The sequence below is a fragment of the Cupressus sempervirens genome, chromosome 3, assembly GCF_028749045.1.
Source record: "Cupressus sempervirens isolate cs-2001-9-10 chromosome 3, ASM2874904v1, whole genome shotgun sequence".
Classification (NCBI taxonomy): domain Eukaryota; kingdom Viridiplantae; phylum Streptophyta; class Pinopsida; order Cupressales; family Cupressaceae; genus Cupressus; species Cupressus sempervirens.
The window spans coordinates 711,934,007-711,955,298 of record NC_143120.1 but is presented as its reverse complement, the minus strand read 5'-3'; the positions used below and the strand labels follow the sequence as shown (position 1 = coordinate 711,955,298).

Here is a 21,292-nt window from a genome sequence, read left to right as displayed (position 1 = left end):
GGTGATATTGAGATTGGTCTTTAGGTGCTTTCCAGTTGCTTGTAAAGGATTGAGGTGAATACTATGTTTTATCTTTTGGTGCTTTTCAGTTACTTGTACAAGATCGAGGTGATATTGAGATTGGTCTTTAGGTGCTTTCTAGTTGCTTGTAAAGGATTGAGGTGAAAATTGTGATTTTATGAGTTTTACTTTTATGAGCCCAGGGTAGGTAATTTATGTGTACGTTGGGAAGTGGTTTGTGATGAAGGCTGGAGCCCTAAGTGGCTACCTCGGTAACCCATTGTAAGTTGTTTTAATAAGTGATAACATTTCATTAAATGAGTTTAAAATGAACTAATAAGAGTCATTTTTTTCCTCGCCCATGCCTCGAGTGCTAGTAAAGGCTAGGATGGGAGTAGAGAGGATGCTTGGTTACAACCTTGCTTCGTTAGTGTGCCTTGTTTGTATGAATGGATATTGGTGCCGCACAAAGACACTAGGGGGTTGGAGTCCAAAGAGGTTGCCAGGGTAACCTTAGCATTGGCTCATGTGATGACACTTGCCCACTTACATAATAGATTTCCTACATGTCTTTGTTGCCTCTAGGATTAGATGATACTTGTGTCTTAGTACCTTTGAGATAGATTGCTATCAGGTATTTCCTTGATCTAGATGTTGGTTATGACTTGTGGATTGATATCTGTTAGGGACTTGAGATTATCTCCTCAACATAGTGGGAGTGGGCCATTTAGGTTCCACAAGGTCGGGTGGTAGTGTAGCTTTCTTATACCATTTAGATCTAACAATTGGATGTCATTGTTGAATGTACCTGTGTAGTTGTTCCTTTCTTTTTGATCTTGTATTTGTGTTGGATGGTTATATTCTGTTACACTATACTTGATTTATCAGAGATCTTATGAGATGATGTATTTTATTGATGATGCATATTGTTTGAGCTTTTCATACCCTATGACTTGTATAGTAGATGATTATGCAATCTGGTTGTGCCAAGTGACATCCTTTGTAATTGTATATTATTTATTGGATTCGTACTTGTGATTATTCCATGATGTGGATTTTGGTATTGTGTTAAATTTAATATTAATAAGCTTATAAATGTGATTCAATGTCATGGAACCCTTAGGAGACGTAATATATTTATGATAGCTGTATGTATGTGAGTTATTACTTTTGCTATATTATCTATTGATGTTATTATCTTTAAAAAAAAAAAGTTAGGAAAACTTAGTGAAACTTTAGGTTAATTTCTTTTGGGTTCCCTGGCAGGGCGTTATAATTTTCGAGCTCTCTTCTTGCCCCATGATTCTTCTAGATGATTCGCAATGGATGTTCGCCAAGTTTGCTCAAATGTGGCATGATTTTATAGTTCATTCTTTGTTTAATATTTGGAAAGGTTTTTGATTATTTATTTCTTTATTCAAGTGCAAGATAAACATGATATTATAAAAGTTATCCATTTCCAACCTCTTATTGAATGGAGCAACACTCTTTGTACTATTGCACACATGTTGCCTTCCCCTCATAGGAACCCATCTCCTCCTCAAGGTGCAAATGGGGTTATAGATATAATGGCGACTAAGCATAATTTTGATGGTTCACACAACTATTCTTAATATAGAGGACATGGATGGTCCTAATTCACATGCACATCTTTAATTATTCCTTAGTCACATTATACATGTGCCTCATGTTCACCAAGTAATAGTAAGGTCCCTAGTTTATTATATCTTTTGTAAGACGTGATATAACTTGTCAAGAAACATAATGAAGAAGAAAATGTTACAAGTTGAAGAAAAATCCCTAATAATGAAGGCCTCTTGTATAACTATGAAATAATATCCTCCCTCCTCTAACTAATAGATTGCTCTTACTACATTATAATAAAAAATTAAAACTTTTTTCTATTTCAAAACTATAGTTTACATTAACTTCTTAGGTGCATTTACATTAGTATACAATAACTTTTTTTTTATTGGCATTATTCTAAAGGAATACCTATTATTAAAATTATCCATCTAAAAGTTTAAAATAAAAAATCACAAATGATATTTTATCAAAAATCAAAGTATAGAATCTTTTTAATTTGATGAATACAATATTGGAGAGGACCCTTGGTCTACTTGGTAAAGTTGAATGGCTCCAAATGAACCCCACAAATCAAGAATTCATCAATTAACTAATAATAAAATAAATAATCAACTAATAATAAAAATAAAAATAAAAATAAATTGTTTTCTAATTGTCAATTAATTTGTAAGTACATCCGTCTAACTTAGTGCAAGGCGCGAAAAAAGAGAGTGAAACGTACAGCTCTGGAGAAAGTATTGCCAATCTCTTGTGTGAAGCGAATTCCAATCAAATTTGAATATCAGAGATGGAGTGTGCGATGAGCGGCAACGCCATCAAAACCCTGAACAGAGCCATTACCTGCTTAGCCAAGATTGGTAACGAGCTCAGCATCGAATGCCTTCCTGACAAGGTATGTTTTGATTTTTAACTTTTTCATTTCTTTATTTGACCAACGTTTCTGGTCTCTTTTTCACACGCTTTATACAGATAACCTAATTATGTCTTTCTATCGTTTATTAGTATCGTACTTCTCATTTGCTCTCCCTAACGATGAAAAAACTTTTAAAATATAGTTTTGAACTAAATATGAAGGAGCATGTAGTGAATTATACAATGTTTGGTTACTGCAGGTAAAGGTCATGTTCTAGGTCATGGCCATGGCAGGCATCATTAGTTATTTAATTTTTGACTGGTAAATTGCCCTGCTGGCTAGCCATTGACTTGAATGCCATACACGAAGGATGCTTCATCCGTTAAAGATGTTTTTCACTATATATATTTAATCTCATCAATATTTTGAGTGGGATTTCGTTTTCAAAAGACTATATCTAGGCATGGATCGTAGAGATTTCAACCTACGTTGCAAACTACTTACCAAACTATTTGCTTTTGTCATTTGTTTCCTTACATGGTTATTGTAGTTTACTGTTTTCAACAGTTGAACAAATTGAAACAATATGTATTTATCTCATTGAATGATATTAAACGTTTGCTAGGAGTGGTTGCAACAAACCTTAATTACAATTTGCTTAGAATTATCTTTTCCATCGATTTCAAATCAATTTGGACCCTTCATTGTAATTGAGAAGTCCATAAAAGACTTTGCCTTCTCATTTGTAAGGAGTTGGTCATTAGATAGGAGTTTAGAGGAAGTAGCAATAGTAGGAGGTGGAGATAATAAATTGTTGCCAAGGTTATGTTGAAGTTAATATACAATTCTCATCAAAGATATTGTGGATTCTTGTGTGTAGTTTCTATATTTTGCATGGTTTCTACTTCTCAAAGTTGTAGTTGAAGTTCATTGCTTTTAATAGAAAAATGTGGAGATATCTGGTTAATTCCTTGGTTCATAGTACATATTGTTGATTACAAATTTAGTGCATGGTTAGTCTGAGCCCATTTAAGCACTAGTTTGATAGTGGATGTTCATTTGGATTGCGTCAGTATTGGGTATATGGATATTATGATATGAAAATCCTTTGTTGCCTTGATGAAGGACATGATGAGAAGATGAAGGATTTGAAGGCCAAAGAAGAAGCCACTAAGGTAATAAGGGGCTATGGTGCACAAAATGTAAAATGAGAGTCATAATATTACAAATTGTCCCAAAAACATATTTTGTGATATATACAAAGTTTTGGGACATTCTATCAAGGATTGCTTGTACAATTACAAAACAAGCATGCCAATGCTCGTTATAGAAGACAAACATTCTAACTCAAAAGATACATTGTTAACGCAACGAAATCCCAATGTCTCTAAGTCTTTGGGAGAGAGTTGTTTGAGGAATAGAATCAAATGCTTTGCGAAAGTCAACAAAGTAGCAATAGACTAGCGTCGAGCAGTGTCAAGCCTGTCCATGGTTTAAAATCAATAGGAAAGCCAACCTACCCCCTAGTACGACAGTGTCGCTGATCAAGCTCCATTGATAATATAGTATTCAACATGGTGACATAGAGTTTGACAAGCATATGCCCAACCATGATGCTCTAGTAGTTGCCAGGGTCCGAGGCCAACTTGGTCTTATGAATTAAATGGATAATGTGTAGTGACCAAGAGTTAAGAAAGCCAGTACAAATCACTCTATTAAAGAGAACTATGAGAAGGGAGCCCAAAACAATAATACCAAGTTTGAAGAGCTCCACTTGGAACCCTTCCTCAATATTGTCTTGCTATTGTTCATGTATCTAATTGCCTCATTAATATTGGAGAACGTGAAGAGATGGTTACGAGGTGTGGGGGGGGGGGGGGTTGGGGGTCTTGTAGACTCTAGAGAGTGGAGGTGTGGGAAACCAGGGAGCTGTGATCTAAGGTGGAGGGGAGAGGAGGGAGGCGAGGGAACAAGGTATGCCAAAAGAGCTTTGGAGACTACAGAAGAGAGGCACAGAGGTATCTACATTGCATCGTGATAAACATTTGCTTGTTATGGCGAAGAAGGTGACAGTAGTCGATCCTCAATTGGACGAATGAGGGGGAAAGAGTGGAGAAATTCAAATGGTGGAAAGACGTACAGTCCCCATCTAACCATTGATTCATGGGGCAAGTACTCCTGCACTTGTGGTTGTAGAAAGGTAGGAGGTCTAGTGGGGAATGGAGAGGGCAGGCTCCCACTTTTTGGTAGCCAATGAATTAAACATGGAGGGAGAACCCCTAGAGTCAGTGAAGGAATCCCAGGGAGGAGTTGTTTGAGGTGGTGGACGAAAAGGTCACGGTTGCTCTCGACAAAGCAAAAGGAGGTGCAGGTGGAGGGGGCCAACTTAGGAGGGGTAGTGAAGGGATGGAGGGAAGGAGGGGAGACCTTGAAGGTGAGGCTAAGAAGGGCATGATCGGCCAAGGGAAGGCAAGAAATAGTGGTGGTTGATGGAGAGAATAAAGGAAGTGCAAGAAAGAGCATATTCGACAACACTCATGCCGTCGTAGTGAGGCCAATAGGTGAAAAGACCAAACCTAGAAAAGCAAGAAACCCTGTTCAAGATTACCAAGTCCGAAGACTCGCATAACTGTAGCAGATGACGACCATATCTAGTGAAGGGACCTTGCCTATCCTTTGAGAATCGCTGCTAGCCTAGTCTGTTTGGATCTTATTCCGTTGTACAAACCAAGTTAGAGCTATGATCATAGAGGGGGGTCTAATAGTATCTGGTTTGTGCAATGAAATCCCCCAAAATGATCTTGTCACCCATGGCAAAAAATTGGGCAATGTGCTCATGAAGGTCCTCGAAAGGGTCACCACTCTCTGTGTTATGAATTGCATAGTACAAGGAAGCTGATAGGAAATAACATACTATGATGAAGATGTCTCTGCAATGTGACGTTGTCCGACCAATGTGGATCCACAAGAATTTGGTAGAATTGTCAGAATGAGCCACGAAAATCATACTAAAAAGGCACTGTTTGATCAAACAGGCAACCCTACTGGACCCCTTGATCTCATTGGATCATCTAACCTCATCCTTAAAGCTAGTCAACCATTAATAATCGAAGACACACCTGGAAGAGGATGAATAGGGCTCTCATAAGTCTCTGTAACAAGAAGAATATTGATAGATTCAGGGACATCCTACAAAAGACTTGACAAGGACCATAAAGAGTCATTGTTGTTCTGATAGTGGATAAGCAAGGAACCAAAGGGCAGCTCCGCCAAGTCCAATTGCTACTAGGATTGTTATTTGGGCTTGGTGGCTGTCCTCGATTCCCACCTAGGAGGAGGAGAATCCCGAATAACAGCCCTAAGGTTCTTGATAACAACCCACTTCCCCTTGTGCTAGCCTTTGCCAATAGACCTTGGGAATGCCTCAATTTTGTCACTTGTGATCTAGTGAGATCCTTGTCAAGATAGATCTTAGTGGGAAGAGGAAAAAGCTTTCTCCTTGCCGGAAGAGTCTGCAAGTAGTCAACAAGTGTGAGAAACCTTTGAAAGAGGGTGTTATCTTATCGAGTCCAAGCCGTGTCGAGTGTAATATCTGTAATACCCAGTTGAACAGGGAGAGGCTCAAGGAGGAGGGAGGAAGACTCAAACCCGAAGGCCCTATTTGTTCAACTACAACCCCTATGGCGTACACATTTGTACTCCAATCTTCTAAACAATGTGGGTTCTCTCCTTTTTATTTACCTACAACAAACCTTGGCACAATTTACTTTCTTAGCCTTTTCCATTCGTTTGTGGTATCCTTCTTATCTCTCTAATGTTTCTTAAATTTCCTTTACTTTTATTTAACTCAATCACTAACTCAATGTTATCTTTGAAATCTCTTAATTGCTCATTATCTCTTTTCTTCACGGGTGTTAATGATTCGGAATTTGTTGATCCTTCCATGAATCCCATATGAATTATTCTTGTTCTACTTCTATTTGTCACATCTCTTCAAGGATCCCTTGAGAATCTCTGCGTACCCATTGGTCATCTCCTAGGTTCCTAACTTCCTCTCGTGAGGCTTGGATCTAAAGGAATTTACAATAGATCCTAAGAAAAAATGTCTTATTTATAATGCCTTCTTTAGCAATTATTTAATCAAAGTAATTGATAGCCTTGTAAATTTGATCTATTCTTTATTGCTTGACTAGGGTTCCTAGCAATGAAACCAAATTTCAGCTTAGAAAATGGATTCACAAACTGAAGTTTTATGTCATAATGTGCTACAAGTTGTAGTTATACCCCAATGTTTACAAAAGAAGAGTATCTATACTTTTTTCAATAATGTATGTCCAATTGCAGTAAGATTGAAGAGTTGCAAATAACAAAAAAGAAAATTGCGCAATATCATTCACAACATAGTTCTTGCAATTTTGACATATATTCATTCATTAGTTAGCATATTCCATAATCTAATGTTCAACTCTTATCATTTTCCATCTTTTATCTTTTGTACTATATGTATGTTATTAACTTATTACAATATGAATGTGTTCCTTATCATCCTTATGTCTCCTAATTATTGTGGCATTTGAACTAGAGATTCACATTCTTCTTGTAATAGGTTGTTGTGGTCTAGACCTACTACTACCACCTACTAACTAAGCCCAAGATGCCTAAGAAATAGTTATTCTTGAAGATGTCACTAGTAAATCATTAGCCACTAATGATACATATCTTGCAAATAGGGAAGCTCAAGCCACACCCAATTCCCAAAGTTGGTTGGGTTCTATTGTGGAATGTCACAATCAAATGCATGACTCATTTCCCTTAGACTTACGGGTGTCAATTGGTGCTTTGTCACCACTAGTCATATGTGCCTCCACCAAGCTAGAAGCTTCACCTTTCTTTCCTTCATTGTTGTTTCTTGTTGCTCCACTCTTCCGATATAAGCAAATTATGATATGCATACTTAAAGTACCCAATTAAAGGCTTACCTTCATTGGATCAAAATTATGGATAAGATTTTGAAGAAATTCTTTCAATCTCCAAGTTTTCCAATCTTCCTAAAAGATGCATGTGTATCGAAGAAGGGCACCAAATTCTCTATAAATTTTCCACATCTAAAATGATTTCATTTGCCACTACTGATAAGTTTTTCAAATCCTTCGGTGGCTTAGGAAGAATTTCTTCATCAATGTGTGAGTGTTGTGATCACGATAAAGCTCCCATTGCCAATAATAAAGCTCCCAGTGCAATGGGTAACCTTTAACATGTCTTTAATGAAGCCTATGCTATTGGTTCCTAGGAGATCTTATAGACAAATGAAATTGAATCAATGGTACACATATATATGTATATATGTGCATAATGTATCTATATATTTGTATAACTGTATAAGATCTAATAATACCAAATACTTGGACATAGTGTTGTTTAATTGATGCATATTGTGTTGTAGAGGTATCATGATATAGGTTTAATGCTAAACTGATCAGTTATTGTGTTGCCATTGATGTCAACTCAAGTAATGTTGATTGATAGCTTACTAGGAGCATTGTTCTTGTATATGCAGAGCTGAATTCAGTTTTTGACAATGTTGGAGATTGAATTGGAGTTTGCAACTCAAATGGGAGGCTCATAGATGTCCCTAGATGCAATGTCTATGATCGCACAAGTTGGAAACAAGTTTGGATAGAGTGATGATCGATTTAGGTGAGACAAAGCAACCAAGAATAACATCCAGTCACAAACGGTGAATGATTGGACTATTCTATCAAATTTGTGTGGTTTCAAGTGTCATGGTTTGGATATATGATCTAGACTTAGTTGTTTGATTGATGTTTTGATTGCACAATATTTTATTTACCAGAAGAAATGGTTTGGATGGATTGACGATCGTTCTGTAGGAAGTTGATAGAAAACTTAGAACAATTTATGTTTGATCCTTAATAGGTGATGTTACGTCCGACTTCGGTGAATCTTTTTGTGATCAAAGTGTTCTAGTTATGTGGTAGTATGACGTGGATCGATATTGTGGTCTCACATCGATTTAGGTGATCGAATTTAGTGAAGTCATGCATGTATGTTGGAACAAGTGAAAAAGCGTAAGTGTTCTTGGTCGGATCAATGTGCAATTGAAATTGGTGGCCGATTTGATCTAGTAAATAATGGATTAGGGTTTGGTAATATGTTTGGTGGGCTAGAGGCAAAATTCAAATGTAACACATATTGGCTTTGGCTAAGGCAGTGTCCTAACAAGTGGAGAATATATTTATATTGTAGTATGATGTATTTACAAATTTGTAGATCTTGAATGTTGGGTGCCGTGGAGCAGTTGGTTGAGTGTCTTCGAAAAGAAGCAAGATCTGGGCTTAACTGGATCTGTACAAGCAAAGGAGAAGTGATATTCGCATATCATCTTCCTTGTTGAATCCTAATAGGCTCTCCAAGTTAAATCCCTTAATTGGGTTACTTTAATAGGGTGAGTAAGATCCTAACAGGTTTGAAGATTAATTCGCTTCACTGGATGACTCGTTAACTTGAGTTAGAAATTCTCCAACAAGTTTACTTCTAACAAGGTAAAGCTCCTAACAGGGCTAGAGGCAAATCCCTTTACTAGGTGACTCTTAACAGGGTCTTCTTTTAACTGTGCATTATTGTAAGCTCATAAAAGGGCTAGCCCTTTAACCAGATGTATTTTAGAAGAGTGCAAATTACTTGTAGGTACTAATTCCCACCGTGGTTTTTCCCTTTGACCAAGGGTTTCCATGTGAAAAATACTGGTGTTATTGTGTTACTTGTGTGGATGCTTTCATGTGTTTTTTTGCTGATTGGTTCACAAGTTAACATTGGATAAATGTGGTTGAGTGTTTTATTGAGTAGATCTAATTTGGGTTAATCATTTGGTAATAAGTTGATAAAAGTTCGAGTCTAATAGATTACTAATTGACTCCCCCTCTCAGTAATCCTGGACCTTATAATACTTATACATAGACAATTACAACATACCTATTACAAAATGTATTCTTGAACATTGAACAATGAATATTGAAGTTTTCATTTTGAACATTGAATAATGAAATACGTATTACCAATTACTATTGAAAATTCAAATTATTGACAAATAGACTATTATGATTTATCTTATAATTTTTTTTTATAAAGGTGATTACAATGAGGGGCATGATATTAAAACAAGCACAAAAATCATGTCAAAATGTAGCAAAGGAAGGCCTCTAATCATCCACCAAGGCAAACTCCTCATTGCTAGAACTGCCAGACTCCTTATTGTCAAGATCTGCCAAAGGAACACTAACCAGCCCTATATCTCTAGTTGTTGCTGTCTCATCTTGAATGGGGACTAGGGATGGCGGATGTGTAGATGTCCTCGAGACAGTCGATGGACGCCTGGCATTCTCTAGACATCTTAGGGATGTCTGCCTGTCTTCGTGTCCCGATGGTGACTTGGTGGCAGGAAGGTCGTGGTGGGGGGATGTGTCCCCATGTTACATTGGGACAATCACATGTGGCCAACATCAAAGTTACGAATAAGGACATCCATTTCTACTAACCCCAACTAAGATTAGGGATACACATCAATTACCAACTTTTGTGATTGGGAACAATCACATTGAATCACTATCACTCATCAAATGTTATTGGGGATATACACATCCAATTTCACAATAAATACTTGTGTTTGGTGACACATATGCAATCACAAATAACAAATAAATTTGTTTGGGGACATATACATCTAATAAAAATTAGTATTTCTTGATTTTTCTAAGGAAATATATTTCTCCTTACTATTCTTTTGTGGAGGGTCTTCATTAGCCACTTCAAAGAGGCATTCTTAATTATTGTTTTCTATCAATGCCTTATCTGTATTGTATTTGCCATTGAGGAGATCTTGAGCACATCCAATGCAGTTCATCATGACTTGCCCCATTTTCTTGCAATGCTAGCACAAAATTCTATCCCTGGAGAATTGATTTCCCGTTGAAGTAGAAGAATTAGATTTAGAGGAAATGGTTAACCTTGTTTTAGACAAGCATTGCAATTTCTTCTATGGTTGAATCATTTTGCTTGGTTTCTTCATCAATCAAGGTAGAGATTATATCTTCTAGAGTAACATATACTTTTTCAATGTGAACACTATATCGCTATAGCTAAAAGGCATGCTATTCAACAAAATAGCTTTTGCGTTATCATCATCTATCTTGGTTTTTGTCTTAACTAGTTGATTCATCAGGGAACAAAATTTATTGTTGTGTTGAATAATAGTCTTTTTCCATAATTTTTTAGCAAGAATAGCTTTTTCTTTAGGCTCATGTTTACACTTGATGTCTCTAATTAAAATAAAATTGTGAGATCTTCCCATACTATGCCAATCAAATTTATTGCTATTCAACAAAATAGTTTCTTTGTCATCATTATCTACCTGAGCTTTTATTCTTAGCTAGTTGATTTGTCGATGAACAAAACTAACCTGTGTTTCAAACGGTATTACATTTTCCATCATTTTTAGCTGAAATAACCGTATCTTTGGGACCCTCTTTGCACTTGATGCATGCAATCCAAGCAAAGCATTGAGATCATCCCATACTTGCTTTAAGGTTTTTGAAAGTCAGTGTGGTGGAGTACATATTCAATTTTGTAGTCCATTTTGCTATTTCATCAGCATGAGTTGGCTTTGGTGTGGGTCCATTCACCACATCCCAAGGATCAACGAAGGGCATTAGGATCACTTGTAGCTTGATTTGCCATGCACGGAAGTCTTTACCTTCAAATTCTCCAATAAATGCTCTATTTTCCTCCTTGATAAAAGTCTTTACATAACTCCCCGCCCTCCTAATCATAGCAATGTCAAAGACCTTAAGTGATTGATACTTAATAAATCTTTCAAATAAATATAACTATATTTTTATTGCTCGGTAAAAGATGATTTTATTATTATAATATGATATGAAGTACGAACTTAAGATCATTTAGATTGTTTGATAATGTTCCAATTTTCTCCACAATATTCTGTCACCTTGAAACAATCTAAACATCAGATAGTACACCCTTCACCTGTATAGTTCAGATGAGCATATACATAAAAATCCCCCATGACAAACTCGTCTTCCAGACCCTGATAACATTCCACCCAATTTACAAGTCCTTGAGACAACCTATTGGTAATAGCAAAATATCAAAAATTCTAGACTTTATGTAGTTGTCTGGATACACAAAACACCAAGAACCCTAAATTTGCAATGAATCGTGTTGCCATTTGCACCCCAAAACCAGAAACTTATCCATAGAGTGGGATGTGCATGAATATGTATACAAGAACCACAATATGATTTGCCATCAGACCTAGACAACTTTTCATAATTTATTACTATCCCTGCCAGTTCAAATGTAATGCTATGACCAAAAAAGCACTTGACACACAAGAAAGTAGAGAAAACTAACAAGGTGGAGAACTACCTTGCTGGAAACACTAGCATACCTGAAACCCTCATTCACAGAAACTGAAACACCATGGAGTCCAAGGGAGGAAGTGCCACAATTCAAGGATCGCTTGCTGCATCTTTAAAATCATATTTCCCAACATGGCTTCTTGCTGAAGCTCTGTGAGTGTTTCTCTATCTCTAGCTTGAGAATTTCTTCTTCCTTGACCTCTACCGCGAGTATCACCTCCCCAGTTTCATCCATAGGTAGTGTCAACTTATCCTTGACCAGGAACACACACATTTTGCCTTGCTTCCTTCCTTTCCTTCATATTCTGCCAGGTTCCAGTTACTTTCAGCTTGGGAATATCTGGGTTAATCTGATTTCTTGGAATTCCTACTACTACTTCCAATTCCTAGTCATGTACAAAGTCCACTAGCATGCTGAGGCTTTATGGGCTTCCTCCTTCTTCTTTAGACCATCACCCAAAGAACGATTCAGTAGAAAAGGGTGCACTGGGGATGGAACCCCAAGCAACCCTATCCAATCATCTCGTGCTGCTACAAAACCTTGCCCTGGAATTGCGTAGTGCAAGATTTCTTCTAGTCCCACTCTCCACTCTGGTTTCGCACAACGCTCAACAATTTGCTTCACCTCCCCCCTTGGATGCAAAATACAAGCCCCAACCACAAAAAAGAGCCACAATATCAGTATTTCTGTGCCATTTGAAACTGGAAATTGCATACTGCACACCTAGAAGGGCCCAAATGATGTTGATAAAACCGTGTTCATAGAGGTAAAAACATGTCTTAACGTTTCCTCTGTAACTAGCCCCTTAAATGCCATCTGTTGCTTCTTGGCATTGAAACTAATGTTTGCTTCCATGGCCTTTTCCTTCACCACACTGCACAAGACAATTGGGATGCAGCTGCTTGCAGAAGATAATGAGAATGAACACATCAATTGTGTAGATGGGAAAGTAGAGTTGGTTGTCATTAGTCACATTAAGTGCAACATGTGCAAGGACAATTGAAAAGCATTCACTCTCCACCATTTGAGTGCGATGTTGTCCTTTCCTGTCCTTCAAAATCTTTACCAACTCATACTTCTCATATCACCACTTCCCTGCTTTGTAGCCATACTATTGTCACATCCTCCAATGTTGTGGTTGCCATTTCATCTGCCAATTTGGGCCCTGTTGTCGTCACATCCGCCTATGTCATGGTTACCATGTAGACTGTCAATTTGGACAATGAATACGCCAGTGAGTTTCCTTCCCAGTAATTATAGGTGATTTTGAAATTAGAAAACAGTGCCAGCTTCTTTTTGATAGTTGAGATAAATTTTTGTAATCCCCATGTATATGAAGTGCTTGATGCAATAGCATTCACAATGATTTGCAAATCACCTTCCAAGTGCAAAATTTTCCCCCAATAATTTCTATGCCAATTCAACCCCTAGAAGTGTTGTTTGGACTTCAGCTTCATTTTCAGTCCCCTCTAATCTTTTGCATTCCATCGCAAGAATGTTACCATCTGAGTTTCTAGCCACACACACTGCTCCAGACAGACCCAGATTGCCTTTGCAGCACCATCAAAAGTGATTTTAACCCAGCCCACTTCTGGGGCTTCCCACTTCACTTCTTCCCTATTCACTCTTGGTGGATGAAACCTTAAGAATCCATTAATGGGTAAATATATAACTATTAAATAAACTCTAATTTAATATTTACATAAAAAATTTCTTCATTCTACTGAATTTAATTTTTTTACGAGTTTAAGAAAGACGATGTACCATCATATCTTGACTGTGCGTGAAGACTTTCAAAGTTTGTATTTAAGACTCTCAGTGAATTGTCAACAATACATTTCCAAATGTTTGCCCAAATGACATCTGTACTAACAATTAAAGACGAATGTTTTCTAAGATGGTGGATATTGCTCAATGATAAATCACCACACAAAAGCAAAAACAAGTTCTTCAAACCTGCACGCTGAAATCACATTCATGCCCCCATTTTCCATTCGAAATTGCTTTCTTGTTATGCAAAATATATTCCAAGTGTTTTTGGGTTTTGCTCTCCTTTGTATAAACTTTCCAAATCATTTCGAATTTTTATAATTTGTTAGGATTTGAAAGAGAAATTGCAATTTTACTAAACTGGGAGTGAAGAAGATATTTAGATGCCCAGCTCTGATACCCATATCAGAGATTTGGGCAGAAATTATAGGCACTATATAAAAAAATTGGCCCAGAAAATATTATTATGTTTCAATATGTTCATTTCATCAATGCATTTACATATTTATAGAACTTGTATATCATATATTATAGGAAATCTCCTATAACAACACCATTAGATAATTACGGGTCTAACAAATAAATAAACATAGATAATTGCAAGATTAACAAATAAACAAACTCAGCACTCTCAATTAATTATTTAATGGCACACTGACAATCCTATGGGAATGATTTAATTTTCTCAACCGACCTGAACATTCTGAAACTGGGGGCAAAAATCTCTATATCAACATACTTGAACTCTGGACCCATACTTCAACAAGCAACTTAGGTTACCTCAAATACCATTATATAGTATAAATACTTGTGTTGTATGCCTGATTCTGTACCATTACAGTCGCATATATTAATTGTAAGAGTTGGCTATGAAAGTAGCCACCCATGATCTAGAGGCAATGCAAAGCACAATGGTAAGAGAAAATGATATGATAAGAATTAACAGTACTCTTATCGAGAATGCAATACAAATCAATATAATGAATAGAATATTGGAAAATTGGATGAACATTACATAGGAGACCCCTTGCTTATATAGCCAAGGTGGAAATTTTGGAGTGAATGAGGCAATGACAAGTGTTATTGTCTCATCGCATGATAATCATCCACCCAAAGGTAGAATCACATGTCCCCCACAGGTGCGTAATCCTTCAATGTGTAATAAAATTTGTGCAATATGTGCAACAAAGGTGGAGGGTGATAAAGTGATAAGTTGAAAAAAGGTGGATCGTCCACCTAAGGTGGAAAAGTCCATCCATATAAGAGGATATGCTAAAATAATAGCATGATAAGTCCACTTAAAGTGGAAATGCTCCAACTACTCCTATGCAATTCCCTAAGTAAGCTCAAGTAAAGTGTAATTAGTACCTAGTTGTGAATTAAACAAGGTAAAATACCTTAATTATACCAACTTTAATGCATCTAACTTAACTGTCGAAATTTTAGTATATACTTAAATACCCTAGACATGCATTGCATGTATTTTCTGGTCTTTGAAGTTTGTTTCTGTCCTTGTTATAACTGCTCTAACTTCTTTTCAGATGATTTTTCGGACCCTCAATTCTTCTCGGTCAGCATTTTTAGCAATGACATTCAAACCACAGTTTTTTGATACATACAGGCTTTCTACAGCCCAAGCTCAATGTAGCGTTCTCCTCAAGGTATGAAGGATTTTTCTTATTTACATGTCAGTGCACTTTCAGTTACAGCAATTATACCATGTAGGGGTTAGGTGTTCATCTTTAACATGGAATTTTAGGCTGTTTGTACTATTTTTAGGACACCACCATCTAGTATGGATCGATTGTCAGTGTGCTTGCCGGAGGCGGAGGCAACAAAACTGCAATGGACTTTGGATTGTTTAAATGGTGTGTTTATAAAAGTAAAGACAGCAGATTGCAGTTTGTTTTGGTGAATATTTATGAAAACTTAACTGATTCAATTTTACTAGCTCTCTGATGGTTGTGCTTTGCTGTAGGCATCCGAAAGACTTACTCAATTGTTTGTAATTATCAACCTGATCTTCAACATCTGGCACTTGATCGGACTCAATTTCCCAGCCATTTGGTTGTAAAACCTCGTGATTTAAACAGATTACTGTGTAATTTCCAGTCTTCACTTCAAGAAATAACCCTTATTGCGACTGAGCCAACAGCCTTACCTTCAGAAATGGATAACTCTACAGAAGGGAAAGCTATTGAGCTCAGAAGCTACATAGATCCAGTTAAAGGTAAAAAGATACCAGGACTGTTCTGTATGATGTTTCCTAGGGCTTTTTCCATGACAGGTTTATAGAGCATTAATTGAATGGGAGATGATTCATTATTCATTTGCTTATTTTCATGAGTTCTGTTGATTATGTTTAATCATTCATGGGCAGTGGTATAATTTGTAAATTCTCTGCAACCCAGAAAACAGTGAGGGTGCACTGCATACCCAACTTTGGATTGATCCCACTGAGGAGTTGCAGGAGTATTGCCACAGGGGAGCGGCAGTTGATGTAACTTTTAGCATGAAGGAACTGAAGGTATTGTCAAACATACATCTGCAGAAACTGTCTGAATTGAAATTTAGTTTTGGTTTGATAAATTGCTCTAGCAGCATTCTCAGTCAAAAAAACACAATAAGATGTCTCATATTGAAGTCTATTTTTTTAACATTGTACCCTACTCTCAGTTATGCGTGTTAACTTTTTTGCTGTTAAATTCTAAATCCAAACTTTGGGAATCTATTATAATTATGTTTCATTAATTTAACAGTCATCATAACCTAAATACAGTTTTAATTTTAGTTGTGTGATACTGAACAACTAATGGAGCTGTCTATCACTATATGTACTGGTAACATTTATTTTTAAAACTTAATGGCATTTAACATAAGTTGATTTGCTAGTCCCATCCTTTGGCTGAAATGGCAGGCCTTTCTTTCTTTCTGTGAAGCATGTGAAGCTGGTATGCATATGTTTTTCGAGAAGGCCGGCGAGTAAGCAATCTGGGTGTTTTTCATATGTTATGCAATTATATTGGAGACTTACGTTTAAGATCTGGAAGTTCAACAGCCCTTTTAAAAAAATTGTAATGGATTTTAATCCTTACATTTTTGGTTGTATCAATATCTCAGGCCTATCCTATTGGCACCTAAGTTTGGATTGGATGATGGCGCAAATGCAGATTTTGATGCCACACTTGTCTTAGCAACCATGCTAATTTCACAAATTAGAGAAATGGACAAGTCAGAGCGAATCCCTGTCGAAAATAGGGTCTCACAGCAGCAGGATCACGGACAAGGGCGTCCTGGATTTCAAACACCTCATAACCATATTAAACATATTAGTGGACAAGCTGTCCCCTCAGCTGGCTCTGGACCACCTTCTGATCATACTAGAATCTGGTCAAATATATCTGGTGGGTACTTGCTGATAAGGAAGAAGTGTCTATATGTTTATCCTATCTCTAGCTGTGGAAGTGTGTATCTGTGTAGCATCTGGTTGCAACTTACATTCAAGATTGAATTTTGACAAACACCTAATGTTGGGCTTACTTCTTGAGCAGGTAGTGGCACAAAAAGTGTCAGTGGGGAAGAAGCAGATCATCCTATCATGCAGGACAGTGCTGATGCAAGTGAAGAGATTCCTACACGCATTCAAAGGAAACAAACACTTAATCAGTTTTCTGTGAGACAAGATATGAGGGGGACATCACCTCAACCGTATCCTATAATGACATTCAAATGATTTATATTGCACTATAATTTTTGTGCCATCTAACTTGCACTGTGCTTAGAAAAAATTAGAAAAAATAGATACACATAATAGCTATCAAATCTCGGATGACTAATTTTAAATTTTGATCAGATTTGACTAATAAGAAATATATCACACAAAACAGAAACTGAGTTTATGTGCATTATTAAGTTTGGAAATAACATATTGTCAGACAATTTCCTTTGGCGGCTGTAGGGACATTTCATAGGTCCTCCGAATCATTCACTTGCATCTGTTTACAACAAACAACTACGATATTCATTATAACAGCTAGATTCACTGTACTTTAATTTCTAACAACTGATTCAAGTCTATTTCCAGATCCCTCAAAACTATATGTATGTTTTACTGGCAACAGGCTTGCATGAGAAATAATGAGAACAAAAAGATGGAATTAACTTAAGAAGCTTCTGTTTAGACTGTGCATGTGTTTTTAGCATCAATGCTTTGGATCACACTCTGTGATACATCATCAGGATTTAAGAGAGAGCAAGAGATGCTAAAATGTGAGATCTTATATTTTTACATCTTGTGCTCTCGCTTACATCCCGATGATGGATAATGGAGCATGATCCAAAATGTTGATGCTGAAAACATTTAGACAGTCTAAAATAGAAGCCTCTAAATTTAATTTTAATTAATTGTGGAAATCTGACAACACAAAAGATGGAATACCTTAGCCACTTGATTTTGTTAAATTTGTTGAAATAACATACTGACAGGTGATCTCATCTGCCGGCTGTAGTCAGAGATTTCATAACTCTTCCAAATTATCCACTTGCATTTGTTTAGGACAAGCAATATTCCTATTAATAGCCAGATTCATCAGAAATCTCTTGTAAGTCTGTTTTCTGATCCTTTAAAGTGTTATAAATGTTTTAGCTGAAAAAGAGACTTGCATTGGAAATAGAGAGAACGAAAGGATAGAATACCTCAACCTCTTGGTTGAGAAAAATAGACAGACAATGCATTGTTTGATTTAAAAATATTTTGAAAGCTGTATACTAGAAAGCAAATCCCTCCAAGGGGATGGACAGCACACAAAAGTACCTCTATGACAAGCTATCTCTAGGCAAATGAGAGAGCAAACATCAATAACACAAAAGATAATCTTGTTTAGTATGCCTGCCCTAAACAGCCCTGCCTTCGTCTCTGCCATTATATGTAATTGGTTGAACATGGTTTATATGATGAGTAGAAAACCTTGCAGAAAGGCGTCCCTCTTAATTTCTGATTGTTCATTTATGGTTTTTGGCCTGTTTACATAGGTATAACTGAGACCTAATTTTGATGTTATGAATTGGCAGGCTAAATGTGAAATGGGACAAATTTCATGACTCGTTTAAATCCATTTTGATCATGGAGTTTATTAATCTGAACCCATAGTAATTTACTAATTTGTAACTGATGATATTATTGAATATTTTGTATTATTAGAGATGTGATGCAGTCCTGTTTTATATGAAATGACTTGACTTCTGTTAATCTTTCTTTTGAACACAGCGAAGGCAGTAAAAATCAAATGGCATTGCTCATGTAATGTAGTCGTTCTTGAATGCTTGCTGTATTTCAGCAGATTGCAGACACTTAATATTAATTAACGGTTCACAGGGATATGTCCCTGGCTAAGTATTCTTGTGGCGATGGGAAGGGAATGAGATGTTCCCCGCCTTGTGGGGAAATGCCTAGCAATGCACTGATAGCCTGAGGGACATCCAAGGGATGTGAGGCATCCCCCAACAACACCCTAAAATATAGTCTATTAAATTAAAAAACAAAGCTACTGAACAATTTAAACATGAATTTTCTGGCATCAATTTGGCAAAAGTTAGATACAAGGGCATTGCTGGTTAGTAGCAAGGATTAAACTTAAATTTGCAAAACACAGCCATTAATTATGGTTTGGAATCCTTTGAATGGAAAGCAAACTTGTTAGCTTATTGATGGTAAAAGGGTTATTTTAATCCCAGCTCAGACCCTTGTTCAAGATGCAGGTTAAGTCAACATTAAACTGCTAAGCATGGAAAGCTACAAGTGTCAAAGAGAGATCTTTATCCTATGCATTTTGGAGAAAATACATTGACTCTTTTGAACTTAATTTATTTGATTAATGTTTTCAGTGTGTCTTCAAGACTGAACAAACGTAATGTTATGAGTTAAACTTACCTATGTGATAATTAAATATGATTTAGACTGATTCATGTTTATTTTTTTAGTACATATTTGAATTTTCATATTTTCAAACTTCAGGGTCCTTTTCATTTAAGTTATCTTGGTATTTTTTTAAATTATTAATTTGATAGCATCTCTCCACCATCCCTGAAATCCGGAAAATGATATGCTGTCCCCAGTTCTTGGATAAACACTGAAAATAAATGGCATCGTCCATGAAAATTCTATGATTGGTTCATGGCCACTCTTGAATCTAATAGGTGTAACTAATTATTACTGCCACCCAATGCTCAAGTAGGATTGCACTGGAGGGTAACAGTATCCTGTAAATTCACTTGTTTCAAGTGTATGCATGTCAGTGTCTAGATAGTGTGGGACATATTTCCACATTTCCTTAGGGGATGTAGTGGAATTTTTGTTGGTCCATCCTGTTCCGGAAGGGTTTGTAGAGGATGCTTTTTTGTTTTTTAGTTATGCCCCTTCCATGTCAAATAGGGACTTGCCAGAAATTGTTGTCAAAAGTAAAACTAACAATTCTTTAGATATTTTTCTCACCATTATTCCGGTTTTTCCCCTCCAATCAATGTACATTTCATGGTAAAGAGAGCAGTATAAATGAGGAATCATACAGGGGCAGCGGGATGTGCTGCATCTTATTTTTTATTTGGTATTCAGGATTTCACTTTTTAGGATGCTAGGGTATTCTAACTGTTCCTAAATTAATTTATCCCCTGGTTCTAGTTGCACAGAATGGACAAGAGGGAAGTGAGTCTGTTTCTAGTGCCTTCATAATGCATGCATATATTTCATGATCATGTCTTTCTCCTAGCTGCAATGTTGTGGGTTTAAAATCATTTCTGTTTGCAGCTTTTCAAATTTACCCTTGTCTCTGTTCAATATGGTTTTTCTTTAATCAATAATACACAAATCCTCTAGTCCAGTTTTGTCTTCTGGTGGAAGGGGAAGTATAACTGAGAGACATGATATGCACCCACAAGAAGGTATTATGGCTTTAGGCATATGTTTCCTGGCTTCTTTCAATGTACAGTTCTATTTATGGGTAATCTTTAGTTTTATTTTTATATTTACTTTGAGGCAAAATAAATATTATGTGCTAGGGTATGATGCGTATAATTAGTAGTTTTGTTGTAGTTCTGGTCTCTACACACCTTCCTTAACATTAAAGGCTGATTATTGCCTCAATTTATCTATTTCTATGAATATGTGGTTCTTTGAGCAATATAATGGAGTTCCTTATGTTTTATATCTGCATTTCTGTTTGACAGGTGGAGTGGTGAATGTTAATCCAATGATTTATCAGAGACCTTCTCAACCTAATCCAAGCAATTGGATTAGTGCAGACTTGGAGGATGAAGATGGAGATGAAACTGATGTTTGTGTGCATTCAACACCAACGCGAAAAATGGGTCCTGGCTCTCGTTGACGAGATTGATTCTTATCTTTTCAATCTCCAAAGCAGGCACGGCGTCTAAAACCTAAATCTCCTCAAAATCATTGTAGTGCTCTGAGGTAAATGCTAAAGAATATGACAAGTGGCATATCTCTTAAGCTCAAGAATCCAGAGAAGTCAGACTTTTTTAAAATGTTATATTACATTCCAAGGATCATGTGTATGCCGTTTATACTTACGCATTCATCATTTATGTCACCTCTCTTTATATCTTCTATAT

General features: G+C 36.5%; 1 protein-coding gene across 4 annotated transcripts; it reads left to right on the top strand.

Moving 5' to 3' along the window:
• Positions 1–2,265: 2,265 nt before the first annotated feature.
• Positions 2,266–21,287, top strand: LOC149568745 (uncharacterized). Of its 4 annotated transcripts, XM_089821637.1 has the most exons (11): positions 2,344–2,479; positions 2,700–2,761; positions 15,208–15,327; positions 15,426–15,534; positions 15,645–15,896; positions 16,078–16,193; positions 16,584–16,648; positions 16,787–17,070; positions 17,218–17,374; positions 20,538–20,602; positions 20,888–21,287. In XM_089821637.1, the coding sequence occupies exons 3-11, from the start codon at positions 15,208–15,210 to the stop codon at positions 21,043–21,045; spliced, it is 1,326 nt and encodes a 441-aa protein (XP_089677763.1). In that variant the 5' UTR covers positions 2,344–2,479; positions 2,700–2,761; the 3' UTR covers positions 21,046–21,287. The 4 variants fall into 4 exon arrangements, with proteins under 4 accessions (XP_089677762.1, XP_089677764.1, XP_089677763.1 ...); XM_089821636.1 differs by lacking the exon at positions 2,700–2,761 and having other exon boundaries at positions 2,266–2,479; XM_089821638.1 differs by lacking the exon at positions 2,700–2,761 and having other exon boundaries at positions 2,285–2,479; positions 15,446–15,534.
• Positions 21,288–21,292: the final 5 nt, after the last annotated feature.

What these genes read in the sequence shown, in the direction of transcription:
- LOC149568745 (XM_089821636.1), top strand. Translation starts at nt 2,375, where the DNA reads ATGGAGTGTGCGATGAGCGGCAACGCCATCAAAACCCTGAACAGAGCC. An exon ending in AATGTAGCGTTCTCCTCAAG is followed by an intron (nt 15,328 to 15,425) that starts GTATGAAGGATT and finishes ATGGAATTTTAG; the next exon opens with GCTGTTTGTACTATTTTTAG. An exon ending in TGATATGCACCCACAAGAAG is followed by an intron (nt 20,603 to 20,887) that starts GTATTATGGCTT and finishes TCTGTTTGACAG; the next exon opens with GTGGAGTGGTGAATGTTAAT.